The 15,274-nt window shown below is 43.1% G+C and overlaps 1 protein-coding gene across 1 annotated transcript in view; it reads right to left on the bottom strand.

Moving 5' to 3' along the window:
• Nucleotides 1–15,274, bottom strand: part of OSMR (oncostatin M receptor) — a 45,216-nt gene that overhangs the window by 17,694 nt on the left and 12,248 nt on the right. Inside the window, exons 4-10 of the mRNA XM_038744350.1 lie at nucleotides 13,821–13,992; nucleotides 9,995–10,264; nucleotides 8,614–8,743; nucleotides 6,173–6,324; nucleotides 5,604–5,746; nucleotides 2,357–2,513; nucleotides 608–690 (exon numbers count right to left, since the gene is read on the bottom strand). Coding sequence (XP_038600278.1) covers nucleotides 608–690; nucleotides 2,357–2,513; nucleotides 5,604–5,746; nucleotides 6,173–6,324; nucleotides 8,614–8,743; nucleotides 9,995–10,264; nucleotides 13,821–13,992 — 1,107 coding nt within the window. The remainder of the gene's footprint in view (nucleotides 1–607; nucleotides 691–2,356; nucleotides 2,514–5,603; nucleotides 5,747–6,172; nucleotides 6,325–8,613; nucleotides 8,744–9,994; nucleotides 10,265–13,820; nucleotides 13,993–15,274) is intronic.

Below are 15,274 nucleotides of genomic sequence, written 5' to 3'. Positions count from 1 at the left end.
TTCCCCCCTTCAAAGCCCTACTGAAAGCTCACCTCTTCCAGGAGGCCTTCCCACATTGAGCTCCCCTTTTCCTCTGCTCCTCCTCCCCTCCCCATCGCCCCCCACTCCCTCTCTCTGCTCTACCTCCCTCCCCACCCTACAGCACTTGTGTATATATGTACATATTAATTATTCTATTTATTTTATTAATGATGTGCATATATCTATAACTCTACTTATTTATATTGATGCTACTGATGCCTGTTTACTTGCTTTGTTTTGTTGTCTGTCTCCCCCCTTCTAGACCGTGAGCCCATTGTTGGGTAGGGATTGTCTCTGTTGCTGAATTGTACTTCCCAAGTGCTTAGTCCAGTGCTCTGCACACAGTAAGTGCTCAATAAATATGATTGAATGAATGAACTGAGGCTCAGAGAAGTCAAGCAGCTTGCCCAAGGTCACACAGCAGACAAGTGGCGGAGCCAGGATTAGAACCCACTTCCTCTGACTCCCAAGCCCGTGCTCCTTCCCCTAAGCCACACTGTGACCACACATGTTGCTGTGAGGAAAGGACAATCTTCCGGTTCACACAGTGGGAAACAAATTGTCTTTTCCAACTTTCCCAGCTTACCTTCCAAAACAAAGTCAAGAGTCTTTCATGGCTTCCCTGAACCGCTCTGACCTCTCTCCAGATATCGGGGCCCTCAGAGGGAACTGTAACAAATCACAGAAAGATCCTTAAATTCCTTTGATTTTTTTTCCAAGTGGGTTATTCAAACTCTGTCCAGATCAATTAGAGATGCCTAAGAGTCTTAGTCTCAAAGTCTTATATAGAAAAGCCAAATATAAAGCCGAATGTGCTACCCACTTCGCAGTTATGGGCCTTTCTCTTGGTTACATGGACTTTGGCTGAGGAAATTAGCTCTCTAGACTGTAAACTTAACTTCTGTGAGCCTCAGTTCCCTCATCTGTAAAAATGGGGATTAAGACTGTGAGCCCCACATTTGACAATTTGATCACATTGTATCCCCCCCGCCCAGTGCTTAGAACAGTGCTTTGCACATAGTAAGCGCTTAACAAATGCCATTATTATTATTATTATTAAGCTTGTGGGCAGGGAATGTGTCTGTTTTTGTTCTAAGGTACTCTCCCAAGTGCTCAGTACGTGCTCTATTTATTTTGTCAATGATGTGCATCTGGCTTTACTTCTATTTATTCTGATGACTTGACACCTGACCACATGTTTTGTTGTCTGTCTCCCCCTTCTAGACTGTGAGCCCGTTGTTGGGTAGGGACCGTCTCTATATGTTGCCGACTTGTACTTCCCAAGTGCCTAGTACAGTGCTCTGCACACAGTAAGTGCTCAATAAATACGATTGAATGAATGAATGCTCTGCACACTGTAAGCACTCAATAAATACAACTGAATGAAGTGAATGAATGACCCTGTCTGGCTGCTGCTGTGGAAGAACCCATCCCTTTCAAAGGCAGGATGCTGGGCAAACAGTCTGCCTTTACTCCCTGGGATTTGTTGGGATGGTTAAGGGAAGCAGCAGGGCTTGGTGGATAGAGCACAGGCCTAGGAATCAGAAGACCCTGGGTTCTAATCTCAGCTCTGCCACTTCCCTGCTGTGTGACCTTGGGTAGGTCACTTCACTTCCCTGTGCCTCAGTTACCTCATCTGTAAAACAGGATTAAAACTGGGAGCCCCGTGAGGAACATGAGTTGTGTCCACCCAGAGTCACTTTATCTATCCCTGCGCTTAGAACAGTGCCCTGCACATAGTAAGTGCTTAACAAATGCCATTAAAAAATGGTCAATATAATTTTATATCAATTGATGTAATCAGTCAATAGTAATAATAATGATAATGGCAGTTGTTAAGCATTTACTATGATCCAGGCACTGTACTAAGGGCTAGGGTAGACACAAACAAATGAAGTTGGACACAGTCCCTGTCCCACATGGGGCTCACATTCTCAATCCCCATTTTATAGATGAGGTAACTGAGGCCCAGAGAAGTGAAGTGACTTGCCCAAGTTCACACAGCAGACAAGTAGCAGAGTCAGAATTAGAACCCACACCCTTCCGCTGCATCCCATATCTGGTAAGTATGCCCGTTAGAGTGATTTAATTTTTTTCTGCATGTGTCGCCTTCTCCCCCTTCCCATTTAGCTTGTAAATTCCTCCGAGGTAGGGTGCGGTCTTTATAAAATTTCACTGTAACTTCAACACCTGGCTCAGTGCAATGGAAGCATAAATGTGATTAATCAATGAATGGTGGCAGTGAGCTAAAAGTGCTTTAATAGTCTGATCCAGCAATCGACCTCTCCCCCAGCAAGTTTGGGGCTTAAAACTGTTTTAAGAAGACTGAACTCACCGGCTTCTTTTGTGGTGAATCTGTCGTGACTCCAATCACTCCACTTCCAAAAGTAGTTGGCATTCCCACATCGCACTCGGAGAGTATATGTTGAATAAGGTTCCAATTCCGCTAAAGTTAAGGATAATCTGGGTGCCAGGACATGCGAAATATTGAACTGCCAAATCAAAGAAGAAAGAGTAATAATAATAATAATGATAGCATTTATTAAGCACTTCCTATGTGCAAAGCACTGTTCTAAGCGCTGGGGAGGTTACAAGGTGATGAGGTTGTCCCAGGGGGGGCTCACAGTCTTAATCCCCATTTTACAGATGAAGGAACTGAGGCCCAGGGAAGTGAAGTGACTTGCCCAAAGTCACACAGCTGACAAGTGGCGGAACTGGGATTTGAACCCATGACCTGTGACTCCAAAGCCCGTGCTCTTTCCACTGAGCCACGCTGCTAGCCATGGATCAGATAAAAAAAACTCACCTGAAATTAAATTGAAACAGTTTGGGTCAGAAATGGTCCCAACAGTAAGCTAGGGAAGGGAAGTTCTGTGAAAGTAATCAATTAATCAAACGATCAATATTTATTAAGCAATTACTGGTTTCAGAGCACTCAGCAAGGGTTTGGGAGATTACAGTTCAACAGAGTTGGTAGATACATCCCCGGCCCACCAGAAGCTTACAGTCAGTCATTCATTCATTCAAATTTATTGAGCGCTTACTGTGTGCAGAGCACTGTACTAAGCGCTTGGGAAGTACAAGTTGGCAACGTATAGAGACGGTCCTTACCCAACAACGGGCTCACAGTCTAGAAGGGGGAGACACACAACAAAACAAAACATGTGGACAGGTGTCAAGTCATCAGAATAAATAGAAGCAAAGCCAGATGCACATCACTAACAACAAAATAAGTAGAACAGTAAATATGTACAAGTAAAATAAATAGAGTAATAAATCTGTACAAACATATATACAGGTGCTGTGGGGAGGGAAAGGAGGAAGGGCGGGGGGGATTGGGCTGAGGAGAGGAAAAAGGGGGCTCAATCTGGGAAAAAGGGGGCTCAGTCTCCAGAGATCTTCCTTCTATTAGCACGTGATACCCACCGAAACACTGACCTTCTGACAGTCGAAAATGCCTACTCACTAGACAAGTCAGTTTCCTAGTCCTGCCTCATAATTTCTCCTCTTGGCTTCCTTACATCCCTCCTTCATGTATTTGCTAATGATTTCCTATTCCTACTCATTTTCTCAACTCCCAGGAATAGAATAACTCATGAAGTAAAACTTTGGTTTTTTTCCTCAGTGTTTGGATGGGAATTCCTTTCTGAAAATTGAGACGCATCTTTCCTTTTAGACCTTAACCTCTTAATGAGTTAAGACTTGTTTGTGGGATTCAATTTGGTACAGTACACAATTTGGTGCCACAGCACCTGTATATATGTATATATGTTTGTACATATTTATTACTCTATTTATCTTACTTGTACATATCTATTCTATTTATTTTATTTTGTCAGTATGTTTGGTTTTGTTCTCTGTCTCCCCCTTCTAGACTGTGAGCTCGCTGTTGGGTAGGGACTGTCTCTATGTGTTGCCGACTTGTACTTCCCAAGTGCTTAGTACAGTGCTCTGCACACAGTAAGCGCTCAATAAATGATTGATTGATTGATTGATCAGTTAATGATCATACTAAGAAGCGCTGTCCTCCAAGATGTCTTCGCCAATCAAGTCCTCCTTTCTGCTTCTCCCACTCCCTTCTGTGTCGCTTATGCACTTGGATTTGTCCCCTTTATTCACCCCCAACTCAGTGCTAAGGCACTTATGTACATAGCCATAATTTGTGTATTTATATTTATGTCTGTCTCACCCTCCAGACCTTTTGCCTGTTGTGCACAGGAAAGGTGTCTACCAACTCTGTTCTATTGTACTCTCCCAAGCACTTAGTACAGTGCTCTGCACACAGTAAGGGCTCAATAAGGACAATTGATTGATTGACTGAATCATTTTTTCCATTTTAGAGATGAATAGGGTACAGAGAAAGGCACCTCATCTTTCCAGATTCTCAGTGCCATGTTTTATGCAGCAGAATATGTTGCCACTCATAACAGCTAAGAATGATGGTGAATTCTCCAACTTGTCAGAACTGGTATTTTCAATTCCAAGAGCTAAGGGCCCAAATATCAATCAATCAATCAATCGTATTTATTGAGCGCTTACTGTGTGCAGAGCACTGTACTAAGCGCTTGGGAAGTACAAGTTGGCAACATAATGGCAACATATATCAAATATGTGATGTAATTCTCCTGAGCACTTAGCACAGTGCTGGGCATCTCAGAGGAACAAATGCGGTTTTAGGACAGTGATAAACTGAGCTCATGGGTTCTTATTTATAATAATGGCATTTGTTAAGCATTTACTACGTGCCAATTTGTCCCTGGCTGTACTGAATTCTAGCAGCATTCCCCTTCCGTCTACAAGTATGCTAAAATTTACGATCACTAAATGTTTAATGATAGCCAGAAGCAACAGGCCTACTGGAAAGAGCATAGACCTGGGTTCTAATCCCAGCTCTGCCACTTGTATGCTGTGTGACCTTGAGCAAGTCACTTCACTTCTCTGGGCCTCAGTTACTCATCTGTAAAATGGGGATTATGACTGTAAGCCATAAGTGGGTCGGGGACTATATCTAACATGATTTATCTTGTATCTACCCCAGCACTTAGTTCAGTGCCTGGCAGATAGCAAGCACTTAACAAATGCCATTAAAAAGAATAATAATAATTAGCTATCAGCTCAGCACTTATAAACTGCAAAAACCATAGTATTTTTGTACATATCGATTTACATACGCTATTTCATTCATTCAATCATGTGTTTATTGAGTGTTTACTAAACTATTCAAGACTGATCAATCGATGGTATTTATTGAGTACTTCGTTTGTGCAGAGCACCATACTAAACACTAGAGAGAGTACAATACAAGGATGGTAGACATTCCCTGCCCACAAGGAGCTTACAGTTTATTGAAGATACTCATCTTCCCAGTCTCCTCTTCTTCCTTTCTGCCTCCCCCATTAGATGGTAAACTCCTTGAAGACAGGGCCCTCTTTAGCACTTTCCCAAGTATTGAGTACAGTGCTCTGAACACACTAGACGCTCAATACTATTTTTGAATAAAAGATTTACAAAAAAAAAAGCTACAGACTAAGCCCAGGATTACTGTAGTTAACCTTTCCGATATGCATTAGGAAGCTCCGTACCTGTCTGACTTTTCCATTACGGGAGATTTCGGCCTGACACAGCAATTCGGGATTACTCCGGATAGGAGATACATTCCAAGACACTGTCACACTTGTGGCATTCTTGTGCTTAATGGAGATGTGATCAGGTGGCACTGGACGCACTACCAAAGTGAGGAGAACATGAAACTTTGGGATATTAAAAAGTCTAAACAAATTCAAGCAAACCCAAGCCTATCTGCCGCGACCCGGTAGCCCAAGTTGGAATTGCACTCCGGATTATAGCATAGAAATTATTCAAGTAAATGAGCAGTAATAGGCAGTGAATTAAAAGTGTTTCTGAACCGTGCATTGTAGAATCAAGGTGGCAGTTTAGGAGGGCATTGTTTGGCTTACAAAAAAGCCACCATCCTACGGTAAGTAGAAAATCACCAATTTCAGCTGGTGGAGGATAAGAGTTATGTGAATCTAGATAAGTCTAAAACTAGGCAAAATGCTGAATACACTAGCACAGCTCAAACTGATTCAACACATTCATATCTGGTGAAATACATCACTGCCACAATGGGCCTGGCTGTGTACATTCTCACCTCGTTGGGACGCATTTAACATCAAATTCACACTCTTTCTTCCCAGGGCATTTTTAGCCCATAGTGTGAAGTTATACATCTGGGTCACATCTTCGGCTAATTTCCAAACACACTGATTTCTTTCACGACAAGGTACTTTTGTCTTGGAAAACCTTTCGAAAGGAAATACAGTATTTCACTTTTCAGTCAATGCCGACGGTCTCTGTACCCCAATATGAAATGCGAGCACTCTAATTTTCAAAGTGTTAGGGAAGAGATGGCTCTATGGAGAAACAAATCAACCTTTTCTTTTTTTTTTCTTTTTGTTTATTACCAGACTCTCTGACAGGTTCAAAACCAAACGTGAATTCCTGAAGCTCAGATTTAACCTTGAATAAAGCAATGCTTTATTCTCCCGGCAGGAGCAATCTAAGAGATTGGAAAATGCTTCACTTTCATTCAGTACTCAGAGTGCTTATTTAAGAATAACTAGACAGGTTATGCAACCTACTAGGGCTTTCTCTAGAAGAGGATTTCCCAGTAAACGTGCCAGTTTGGTTTTTATTTTATTATTGTTATTATTATTCATTCAGTCATATTTACTGAGTGCTTACTGTGTGTAGAGCACTGTAATATTATTATTATTCTCAGATGAGTTTTGTTTAATTTTTTACCTTTGGATGTAGACCCTGTGTATCGTTATGTTTGTATAGGACCTTTCCCCAGTTTTTCTGATCACTTGAATTTCGTCCCTTTGCTCTAAAGTCCTGGGAGCTACAGCCAATTTAGTCTTATACAGATGTGATAAACATACATCCTTTCCTCGCTTGCCCATGATAATGTCACAGAAGCAATGTGGCTCAGTGGAAAGAGCAAGGGCTTGGGAGTCAGAGGACGTGGGTTCTAATCCTGGCTTCACCACTTGTCAGCTGTGTGACTTTGGGCAAGTCACTTAACTTCTCTGTGCCTCAGTTACTTCATCTGTAAAATGGGGATTACGACTGTGAGCGCCGTGTGGAATAACCTGATTACCTTGGATCTACCCCAGCATTTAGAACAGTGCTTGGCACATAGTAAGTACTTAAATACCCTCATTATTGCATGGGGGGGGGGAATCAAAAGTCTTAATTTTGTTGCATCCAATTTCTCACACATGTTGTTTTCCCAGAGAACCCCTTTCACCCCCAAATCTGCCCCAAATCCTATCTCCTCTGAGAAGCCTCCCCCGATTTTTAACACCTTAGTCAAATCAACCTAACATTCTCCCTTAACACTCATTCCTCTCCCAGTTACTTAGATGTCCATGCATTTTTTGTATGTATATTCTGCTGCTTTGCCCCAACACATTCCTACTTTTCCTGTTAACCCTTGTTCTTCCTCCTGTTCCCACTCTTTGTTAATATTTTCTGTCTGTCCACCCCATTAGACGGTACGCTCTTCCAGAAGGCCCTGTTCATGTATATAGCTTCTGTTGCACTGTCTCAAGCGCTTAGTACAGTTTTTTGTCCTCAGCAGTTGCTCAATAAATGCCACTGATGATAACTGACGACTGACAACTGAAGTCTAAAAGATGACGTCTATTACTTCTCCCTGGTCTGTGTGATCTGTCTATTTTAGAAGGAAATGAACAAATTCGGCAAAATTTGCTCTTCATCAAATCATGTTCATTGCTTCCTAGAATATTTAAAGAATGAGAGAGTGAGTGAGAGAGAGAGAGAGAGAGAGAGAGAGAGAGAGAGTGTGTCCCCACTCCCAGGGAATGCTTTTTTATTTCAATGGTATTTGTTAAGTGCTTACTATGCTCCAGGCACTGTTCAAAGTACTGGGGTGTAGATACAAAGAAATTATGTTGGACACAATTCATGTCCCACATGAGTCTCACAGTCTTAATCTCCATTTTACAGATGAGGTACCTGAGGACCAGAGAAATCAAGTGAGTTGCCCAAGGTCACACAGCAGACAAGTGGCAAGGCCAGGCTTAGAACCCAGATCCTTCTGACTCCCAGGCTCTATCCATTAGGCCATTCTGCTTCTCTTTTCCCAGGGTGGAGAAGAAATTTAACCTCAAAGTGATATTCGCTGTAATACAAGTGAGAAATCTGGCAAACGTTCCCTCAAACCTCACACACATTCTTATCGGCTCACAATAATCATACTGGTTAGGTGACAAATCATGCATATCACATTAATCACTCACGAGTTTAATCTTGTCCTCTAGACTGTATACCTATTTTAGGCAGGGAACGTGTCTAGCAATTCTGTTGTATTTTACTCTCCCAAGCCCTTAGTACAGTGCTCTGCACACAGCAAGCGCTCAATAAATACCACTGATTAATGGAGTGAGTTAACTCCTAGACCTGGGAAGGGTAATTGGATTCCCCAGAGGAACTTCTCAAACTACCACTGTCCAGGCCTAGGGAGGCTGAATTATTACCTAAACTTAACGAGCAGAAGAGACTTGCCATTCATAGAGCTCGTATTCGGTGGAATGATTTCTAAACAGGTGTGTTTCAGTTCCTGGATCCCAAACACAGTTCAAAGTTGTCAAGTCCTTCGTGTCACAAGAAAAGTCTTTGGGCTCATCGGGTGCTTCTGTCAGAACAAACAATTAAGCGATATTCTTCTGTCAGAACAAACAATTAAGCGATATTTGGCTGCAGATGAATCACCAAAAATGTTTCAAGTCAAAATGAAAGCTATGTTGGGAATCATAATTCAGATTATCCAGTTGGGGCAATTTTAGCCCCTGTCCTTCCCTGTCATTAATTCAATTCACAAAAGCTGCTCAAGGAATTGGTAAACATATGACTTAAAAGGACAGGGTCCCCCCAGTATTGGAAAAATCAAAAAATAATAATAATCAACTGAACAGTGAATATGAAAGGGATGAATATACAGTATTCATTTAAATATCTGTCACACTTTTTAGCATAATTTTTGTAACAAAACAGAGGTGGAGCTATTATGCGGGTCATATAATAATTAAGTCTAGCAATAAAAGGAAGAGAGAGGGAGAAGGAGAGGAAAGATAAGAGGACGTGTAAGATTGCATCTCTTATTTCTATTCCACCTCCCAAGCGTTACATACAGTACGACTCACTGAATTAACTTTTCCTCCTATCCCATGTTGCTCCGCTTTTTCACTCTTACGTTCAACCTTTCTGGCCCTCACCAGTGCCCCCCCACCACATCTTCTTTGTTGTCCCATTCTCACCCATCTACTCCTCCTCCCCAGGGGCAAGCAACTATCACTGCTTATAATTATGTAGTATAAAAAATATTTTATTTCCTCCTCAAAAATTTGGGTGGAGCAATTATGCAAGTCCATATGGCATTGTCTAAGACTAGTTTCACTTCATCATGCTGGTCCAGGATATGAATGGAGGCCCATCTAGGCATCATAGTCACTACTTTTTGTTTGGCAACCTGGTAAGCAAACTGCAAATGACTAGCTGAAGAGAGCAGTGTGGCCCAGTGGATAAAGCAACGGGGCTGGGAATCAGAAGGATCTGGGTTCTAATGCCAGCTCAGCCACTTGTCTGCTGTGTGACCTTGGGAAAGTCACTTCACTTCTCTAGGCCTCAGCTCCCTCATCTGTAAAATGGCAATTAAGACTCTGAGCCCCATGTGGGTCATGGACTTTGTCCAGTGTGATTAGCCTGTATCGTCCCCGGATCTAAGTCCAATGCCTGGCACGTAGTAAGTGCTCAAAGAACAGAATAAAAAAAAGGTAGAAGCATTGGTCCACCCTCAGTGCCCACACAATATCTTTTAAAAGAGCTACACCCCAAAAATGTCACATAATACAGAAGAAAAAGATTTTGTTAAAATTGAGTTGCTTACTTCCTATGTAAAGGACCAGGCCATCATAACTTCCATTGGCTGTCAGGATACAAAAAATATTTGCCCCCGAATCACGCACATAACTAATATTATTAACTGTAAAGCCCAAAACATGGGGCTTTAGGAATGATCCTGAGAGGTTTGTGTTGTCGTACTGAAAAAACAAAATTGCTGTGTCTTTTGCAGCGATGCAACAAAAGCTGATGTCGGAGCCTTCCTCCACCACTTCTGTATGAGGAAAAATTCTTGGACGATCAGTCTGATTCTGCCCTGCAAGACATTAAATTCAAGCCTTGGATTAAAAGTGCATCCCCTAAATGGAATGATCTGAAATTGAATCAAATAACAGGGTCCCTCTGCAAGTGGTTCTGCATGTAGTCATAAGGCAGGACTGTACAATTACTTTCAGTCTCAGGAGCTGGACGCAAAGGAGAAGCAGCATGGCCTAGTGTGTAGAGCATGGGCCTGCAAGTCAGAGGGACCTGGGTTCTAATCCCGGCTCCTCCACTTGTCTGCTGTGTGACCTTGGACACATCACTGCACTTCGCTATGCCTCAGTGACCTCATCTGTAAAATGGGGACTTACACTGTGAGCCCCATGTGGGACAGGGACTGTGTCCAACCTGCTTATAATAATAATAATAATAACAACAATGGTATTTGTTAAGCATTTACTGTGTGCCAAGCACTGTTCTAAGTGCTAGGGTAGGTATAGGGTAATCAGATTGTCCCTTGTGGGGCTCACAATCTTAATCCCCATTTTACAAATGAGGTAACAGGCACAAAGAAGTAAAATGGCCTGCCCAAGGTCACACAGCAGATGAGTGACAGAGCCAGGATTAGAACCCACATTCTCTGGCTCCCAAGCCCGAGCTCTTTCCACTAAGCCATATCTTTGTTTTACCCCACTGCTTAGAACAGTGACTTGCACATACTAAGCACTTAACAAATATCATTAACAACCACCACCACCCCCAGTTTTTTGGCAATAGGATAGCACCTATGTTGCGCTGATGCCATTTGGCATATTGGCATTAATTTGAATGCATTGGCATTGGGTCTGCCAGAAACCCTCTAGATTCAGCTGCTGTTAGTTCCAGGCCAAACACTGGTGATTATTCACTGGGCTAGGAACTGGGCAAAATGACCTAATGGAGAAAACCTAGTGGCCAATCTTGGTTTGTTACCCCTCCCGCCCCCCACCCCCTCGATCCAGCAGAGAAACTAAGAGCAGATGATAGAATTGGAAGCAGTATCAAGCGTTGCAAATAGCAAATGAAATATAACAAAGGGCGATCATTAAGTGAATCTTAGGTGGGAAAGGTTGGTGCTCACACGGCAATCTTTTTAATCGCATCTGCACAAAAAGAGATCATGGTCTCTCTCTCTCTCTCTCTCTCTCTCTCTCACACACACACACACACACACGCCAAACTAGCTCTCTTCCCCACTTCAAAGCCCTACTTAGCGCTCACCTCCTCCAGGAGGCCTTCCCAGACTAAGCCCCCCCTTTCCTCTGCTCCTCCTCCCCTCCCCATCGCCCCTACTCCCTCCTTCTGCTCTAGCCCCTTCCCTGACCCACAGCACTGGTGTACATATTTATTATTCTATTTATTTTATTCAGGATGTGTATATATCTAGAATTCTATTGATTTATTTTGATGCTACCGATGCCTGTCTACTTGTTTTGTTCTGTTGTCTCTCTCCCCCTTCTTGCCTGTGAGCCCGCTGTTGAGTAGGGTGTCTCTACCTGTTGCCGAATTATACTTTCCAAGCGCTTATTACAGTGCTGTGCACACAGTAAGCGCTCAGTAAATATGACTGAATGAATGAATACACACACACCAGTTATAGTCAGTGATGAGCAGTAAATAGCACTACAGGGTAGAGCATTGAACAAACCAAGCAGCCGTCATTCCCGAAACTATTACTGCTTCAAGACAAGCCGAGTGCCCCCTTTCTCCCCCCTCCCCCTGCCTTTATCTTCCCACCAACTGGAGGAACAGGGGACACAGCATCACATCCACAACAATCCAGCAAGCATAGCTACAGCTCTTGGTGGCCAGGAACAATGGGAGTAGGTCCAATGTGGCTCCCACAACACACGCTCCCTCTTTCCCTCCTCTCTCCTCCTCACTTCCTTTCTTTCTCCCTAGCCCGCTTTCCCTCTCCCCTTTTTTAAGCTTTCTTCCTCTCTCCCTCAGCAGATTGAATAGCAGTGGCATAGGGAAGGAAGTAGAGGGGGGAAAGCAGGGTCATGCCAACAGCTTTGCTTTCATTCATTCAATCATATTTATTGAGCGCTTACTGTGTGCAGAGCACTGTACTAAGCGCTTGGGAAGTACAAGTTGGCAACATATAGAGACGGTCCCTACCCAACAACGAGAAACAAAGCACTCCCTCCAGCTCGATGTGGGCAGGGAATACTAATGATGGTATTTGTTATGCACTTACTATGTGCCAAGCAACGTTCTCAGCACTGGAGTAGACACAAGGTAATTAGGTTGTCCCACATGGGGCTCACAGTCTTAATCCTCACTTTACAGATAAGGTAACTGAGGTTCAGAGAAGTTAAGTGGCCTGCCCAACGTCACACAGCAGACAAGTGGTGGAGCTGGGATTAGAACCCGTGTCCCCCGGCTCCTAAACCCATGGTCTGTCCACTATGTCACACTGCTTCTCTGTGTCTACCAACTCTGTTAAACTGGACTCTCCCACGTGCTTAGTACAGCACTCGGCAGAGGGTAGGTGTTCAATACATACGATGGACTGATTGATTAGCCCCTTGGAGTAGAGAGTGGGATGAGTTCTTGGACAGATTTGAGTTTCCTCAAATCTGAGGCAGCATGGCTCAGTGGGTAGAGCGCGGGTCTAGGAATCAGAAGGGCTCGGGTTCTAATCCTGGCTTCACCACATGCTTTAGTAGCAGAGCCTCTAATTGAGATCAACTGCACTATCTCCTTTGGGTATTCATTCATTCATTCAATCGTATTTATTGAGCGCTTACTGTGTGCAAAGCACTGTACTAAGCACTTGGGAGATTGCAATAACAACAAACAACGAGCTCACAGCCTAGAGGGGGGATCTCGCCAGAATTGCATTTGCAATTCAGTCGGGAAAATGTCTCAAAGATAAAAAGCTCTCTTTGTACACGCAACACTTTTCATCCGTCAAGGCAAGGCCAATAACTAAATTCTGAGTCTCTTAAACATTCTTTCGAGATCCATCGTCTAATAAGGAACAAGGGATATAGTCCCAGTATAAATAGTCTGAGGGATAGCACCAAAGAGTTAAGTCTTCACATGGCGTTGTGGATAGAGCACCGGCCTAGGAATCAGAAGGTCACGGGTTCTAATTCCTATCTGCCACGTGTCTGCTGTGTGACTTTGGGCAAGTCACTTCACTGTGCCTCAGTTACCTCATCTGTAAAATGAGGTAAAATCTGTAAAATGACCGTGTCCTACCTGATTTGCTTGTATCTATCCCGGTGCTTAGTACAGTGCCTGGAACATAGGAAGCACTAAACTACCACAATTGTTATTGCCAAATTGCTGGGGTGGGGTCACTCATTTACCAATCAGTCATGCGAATAACCCTGGATTAAGCCTAAAATAAACCCCCAGCAAATTTTCTTCGAAGCAACTTCTTAAAATAATTATCGCAGGCACAGTCAATTGGGCACATTGAGTTCACACCGTTCTGAGCTTCTTGGATGGAAAGGGAGAGTCTGAAGCCCACATTTTATTACGGCTTTTGTGGCCACAATTATTTTAAAACATTTCAACTCAACGGAACAGAAAAGAGGAATTAGGATGTCCTTTCTTACCTTCCACGGTCTTCCATGACGTCCAGTCACTCCAGACTCTCGAAGCTGGGAATTGCTCATCATCCACCATACTCCTGATTCTCACTGAATGGGACACACATTCCAAAGGGAACTCTGAACGCCAGCTCCAATTCAAAGTTTCATTCAAACTCAAGATGGTCTTATAGCTTTCCTGCAAAAAAAAAAGTTCACTTAGCTGAACAGTCCTGCCTTTCCCACAAACTGAGGTATGTTCTGTTGTAATTCTAGCCCACAGAGGCCATTTTTCAAATGGGATTTGTTAATTGCTTGCTATGTGCCAGGCACTGTAGTAAGCGCTGGGATAGATATTATTGTTACATTGTACTCTCCCAAGCACTTAGTACAGTCTTCTGCACACAGAGAGCGCTCAGTAAATACAAATGAATGGATAAATGAATACAAAATAACCAAGTTGGATGCAGTCCACGTCCCACATAGGGTTTACAGTCTTAATCTCCATTTCGCAGACGAGGGAACAGAGGCACAGAGAAGTTAAGTGACTTGCCCAAGGTCACACAGCAAGTTTACCACCTAGAAGATAACTGTAACTAAAAACTTGTCTTTTTTTTCTTTGCAGCCCAAGACGACAGATTCTACCCATGGCAGAAAATAATATGACCAGCAGCCTTCCCCTAATGATGAGAACGGAAGAATGGTGACAAGAATAATCAGCTTCTTTTGCTCTTTCCCTAAGAGTTAAAATTAGCAATATTCATTCATTCAATCGTATTTATTGAGTGCTTACTGTGTGCAGAGCACTGTACTAAGCGCTTGGGAAGTACAAGTTCGCTACATATAGAGACGGTCCCTAGACAACAACAGGCTCACAGTCTAGAAGGGGGAGACAGACAATAAAACTAAACATGTGAAGCAGCAACACAGAAGCAGCGTGGCTCAGTGGAAAGAGCCCGGGCTTTAGAGTCAGAGGTCATGAGTTCAAATCCCAGCTCCGCCACTTGTCAGCTGTGTGACTTTGGGCAAGTCACTTCACTTCTCTGGGCCTCAGTTACCTCATCTGTAAAATGGGGATGAAGACTGTGAGCTCCCTGTGGGACAACCTGATGGCCTTGTAACCTCCCCAGTGCTTAGAACAGTGCTTTGCACATAGTAAGTGCTTAATAAATGCCGTTATTATTATTATTATTATGTGGACAGGTGTCAAGTCATCACAATAAACAGAAACAAAGCTAGATGCACATCATTAACAAAATAAATAGAATAGTAAATATGTATAAGTAAAATAGAGTAATAAATCTGTACAAACATATATACAGGTGTTGTGGGGGGGGAAGGAGGTATGGCAGGGGGATGGGGAGGAGGAGAGGGAAAAGGGGGCTCAGTCTGGGAAAAAGGGGAGCATTCCCTTGGAAGTCCTCTGTCTCATCAGTTTGAACTTTGAGCATTACCTAATAACTTTTTTTAAGATATTTGTA

This window comes from Tachyglossus aculeatus, chromosome 3 (assembly GCF_015852505.1).
Source record: "Tachyglossus aculeatus isolate mTacAcu1 chromosome 3, mTacAcu1.pri, whole genome shotgun sequence".
In the NCBI taxonomy this organism is placed as follows: domain Eukaryota; kingdom Metazoa; phylum Chordata; class Mammalia; order Monotremata; family Tachyglossidae; genus Tachyglossus; species Tachyglossus aculeatus.
This window is presented reverse-complemented; position numbering and strand designations above follow the sequence as displayed.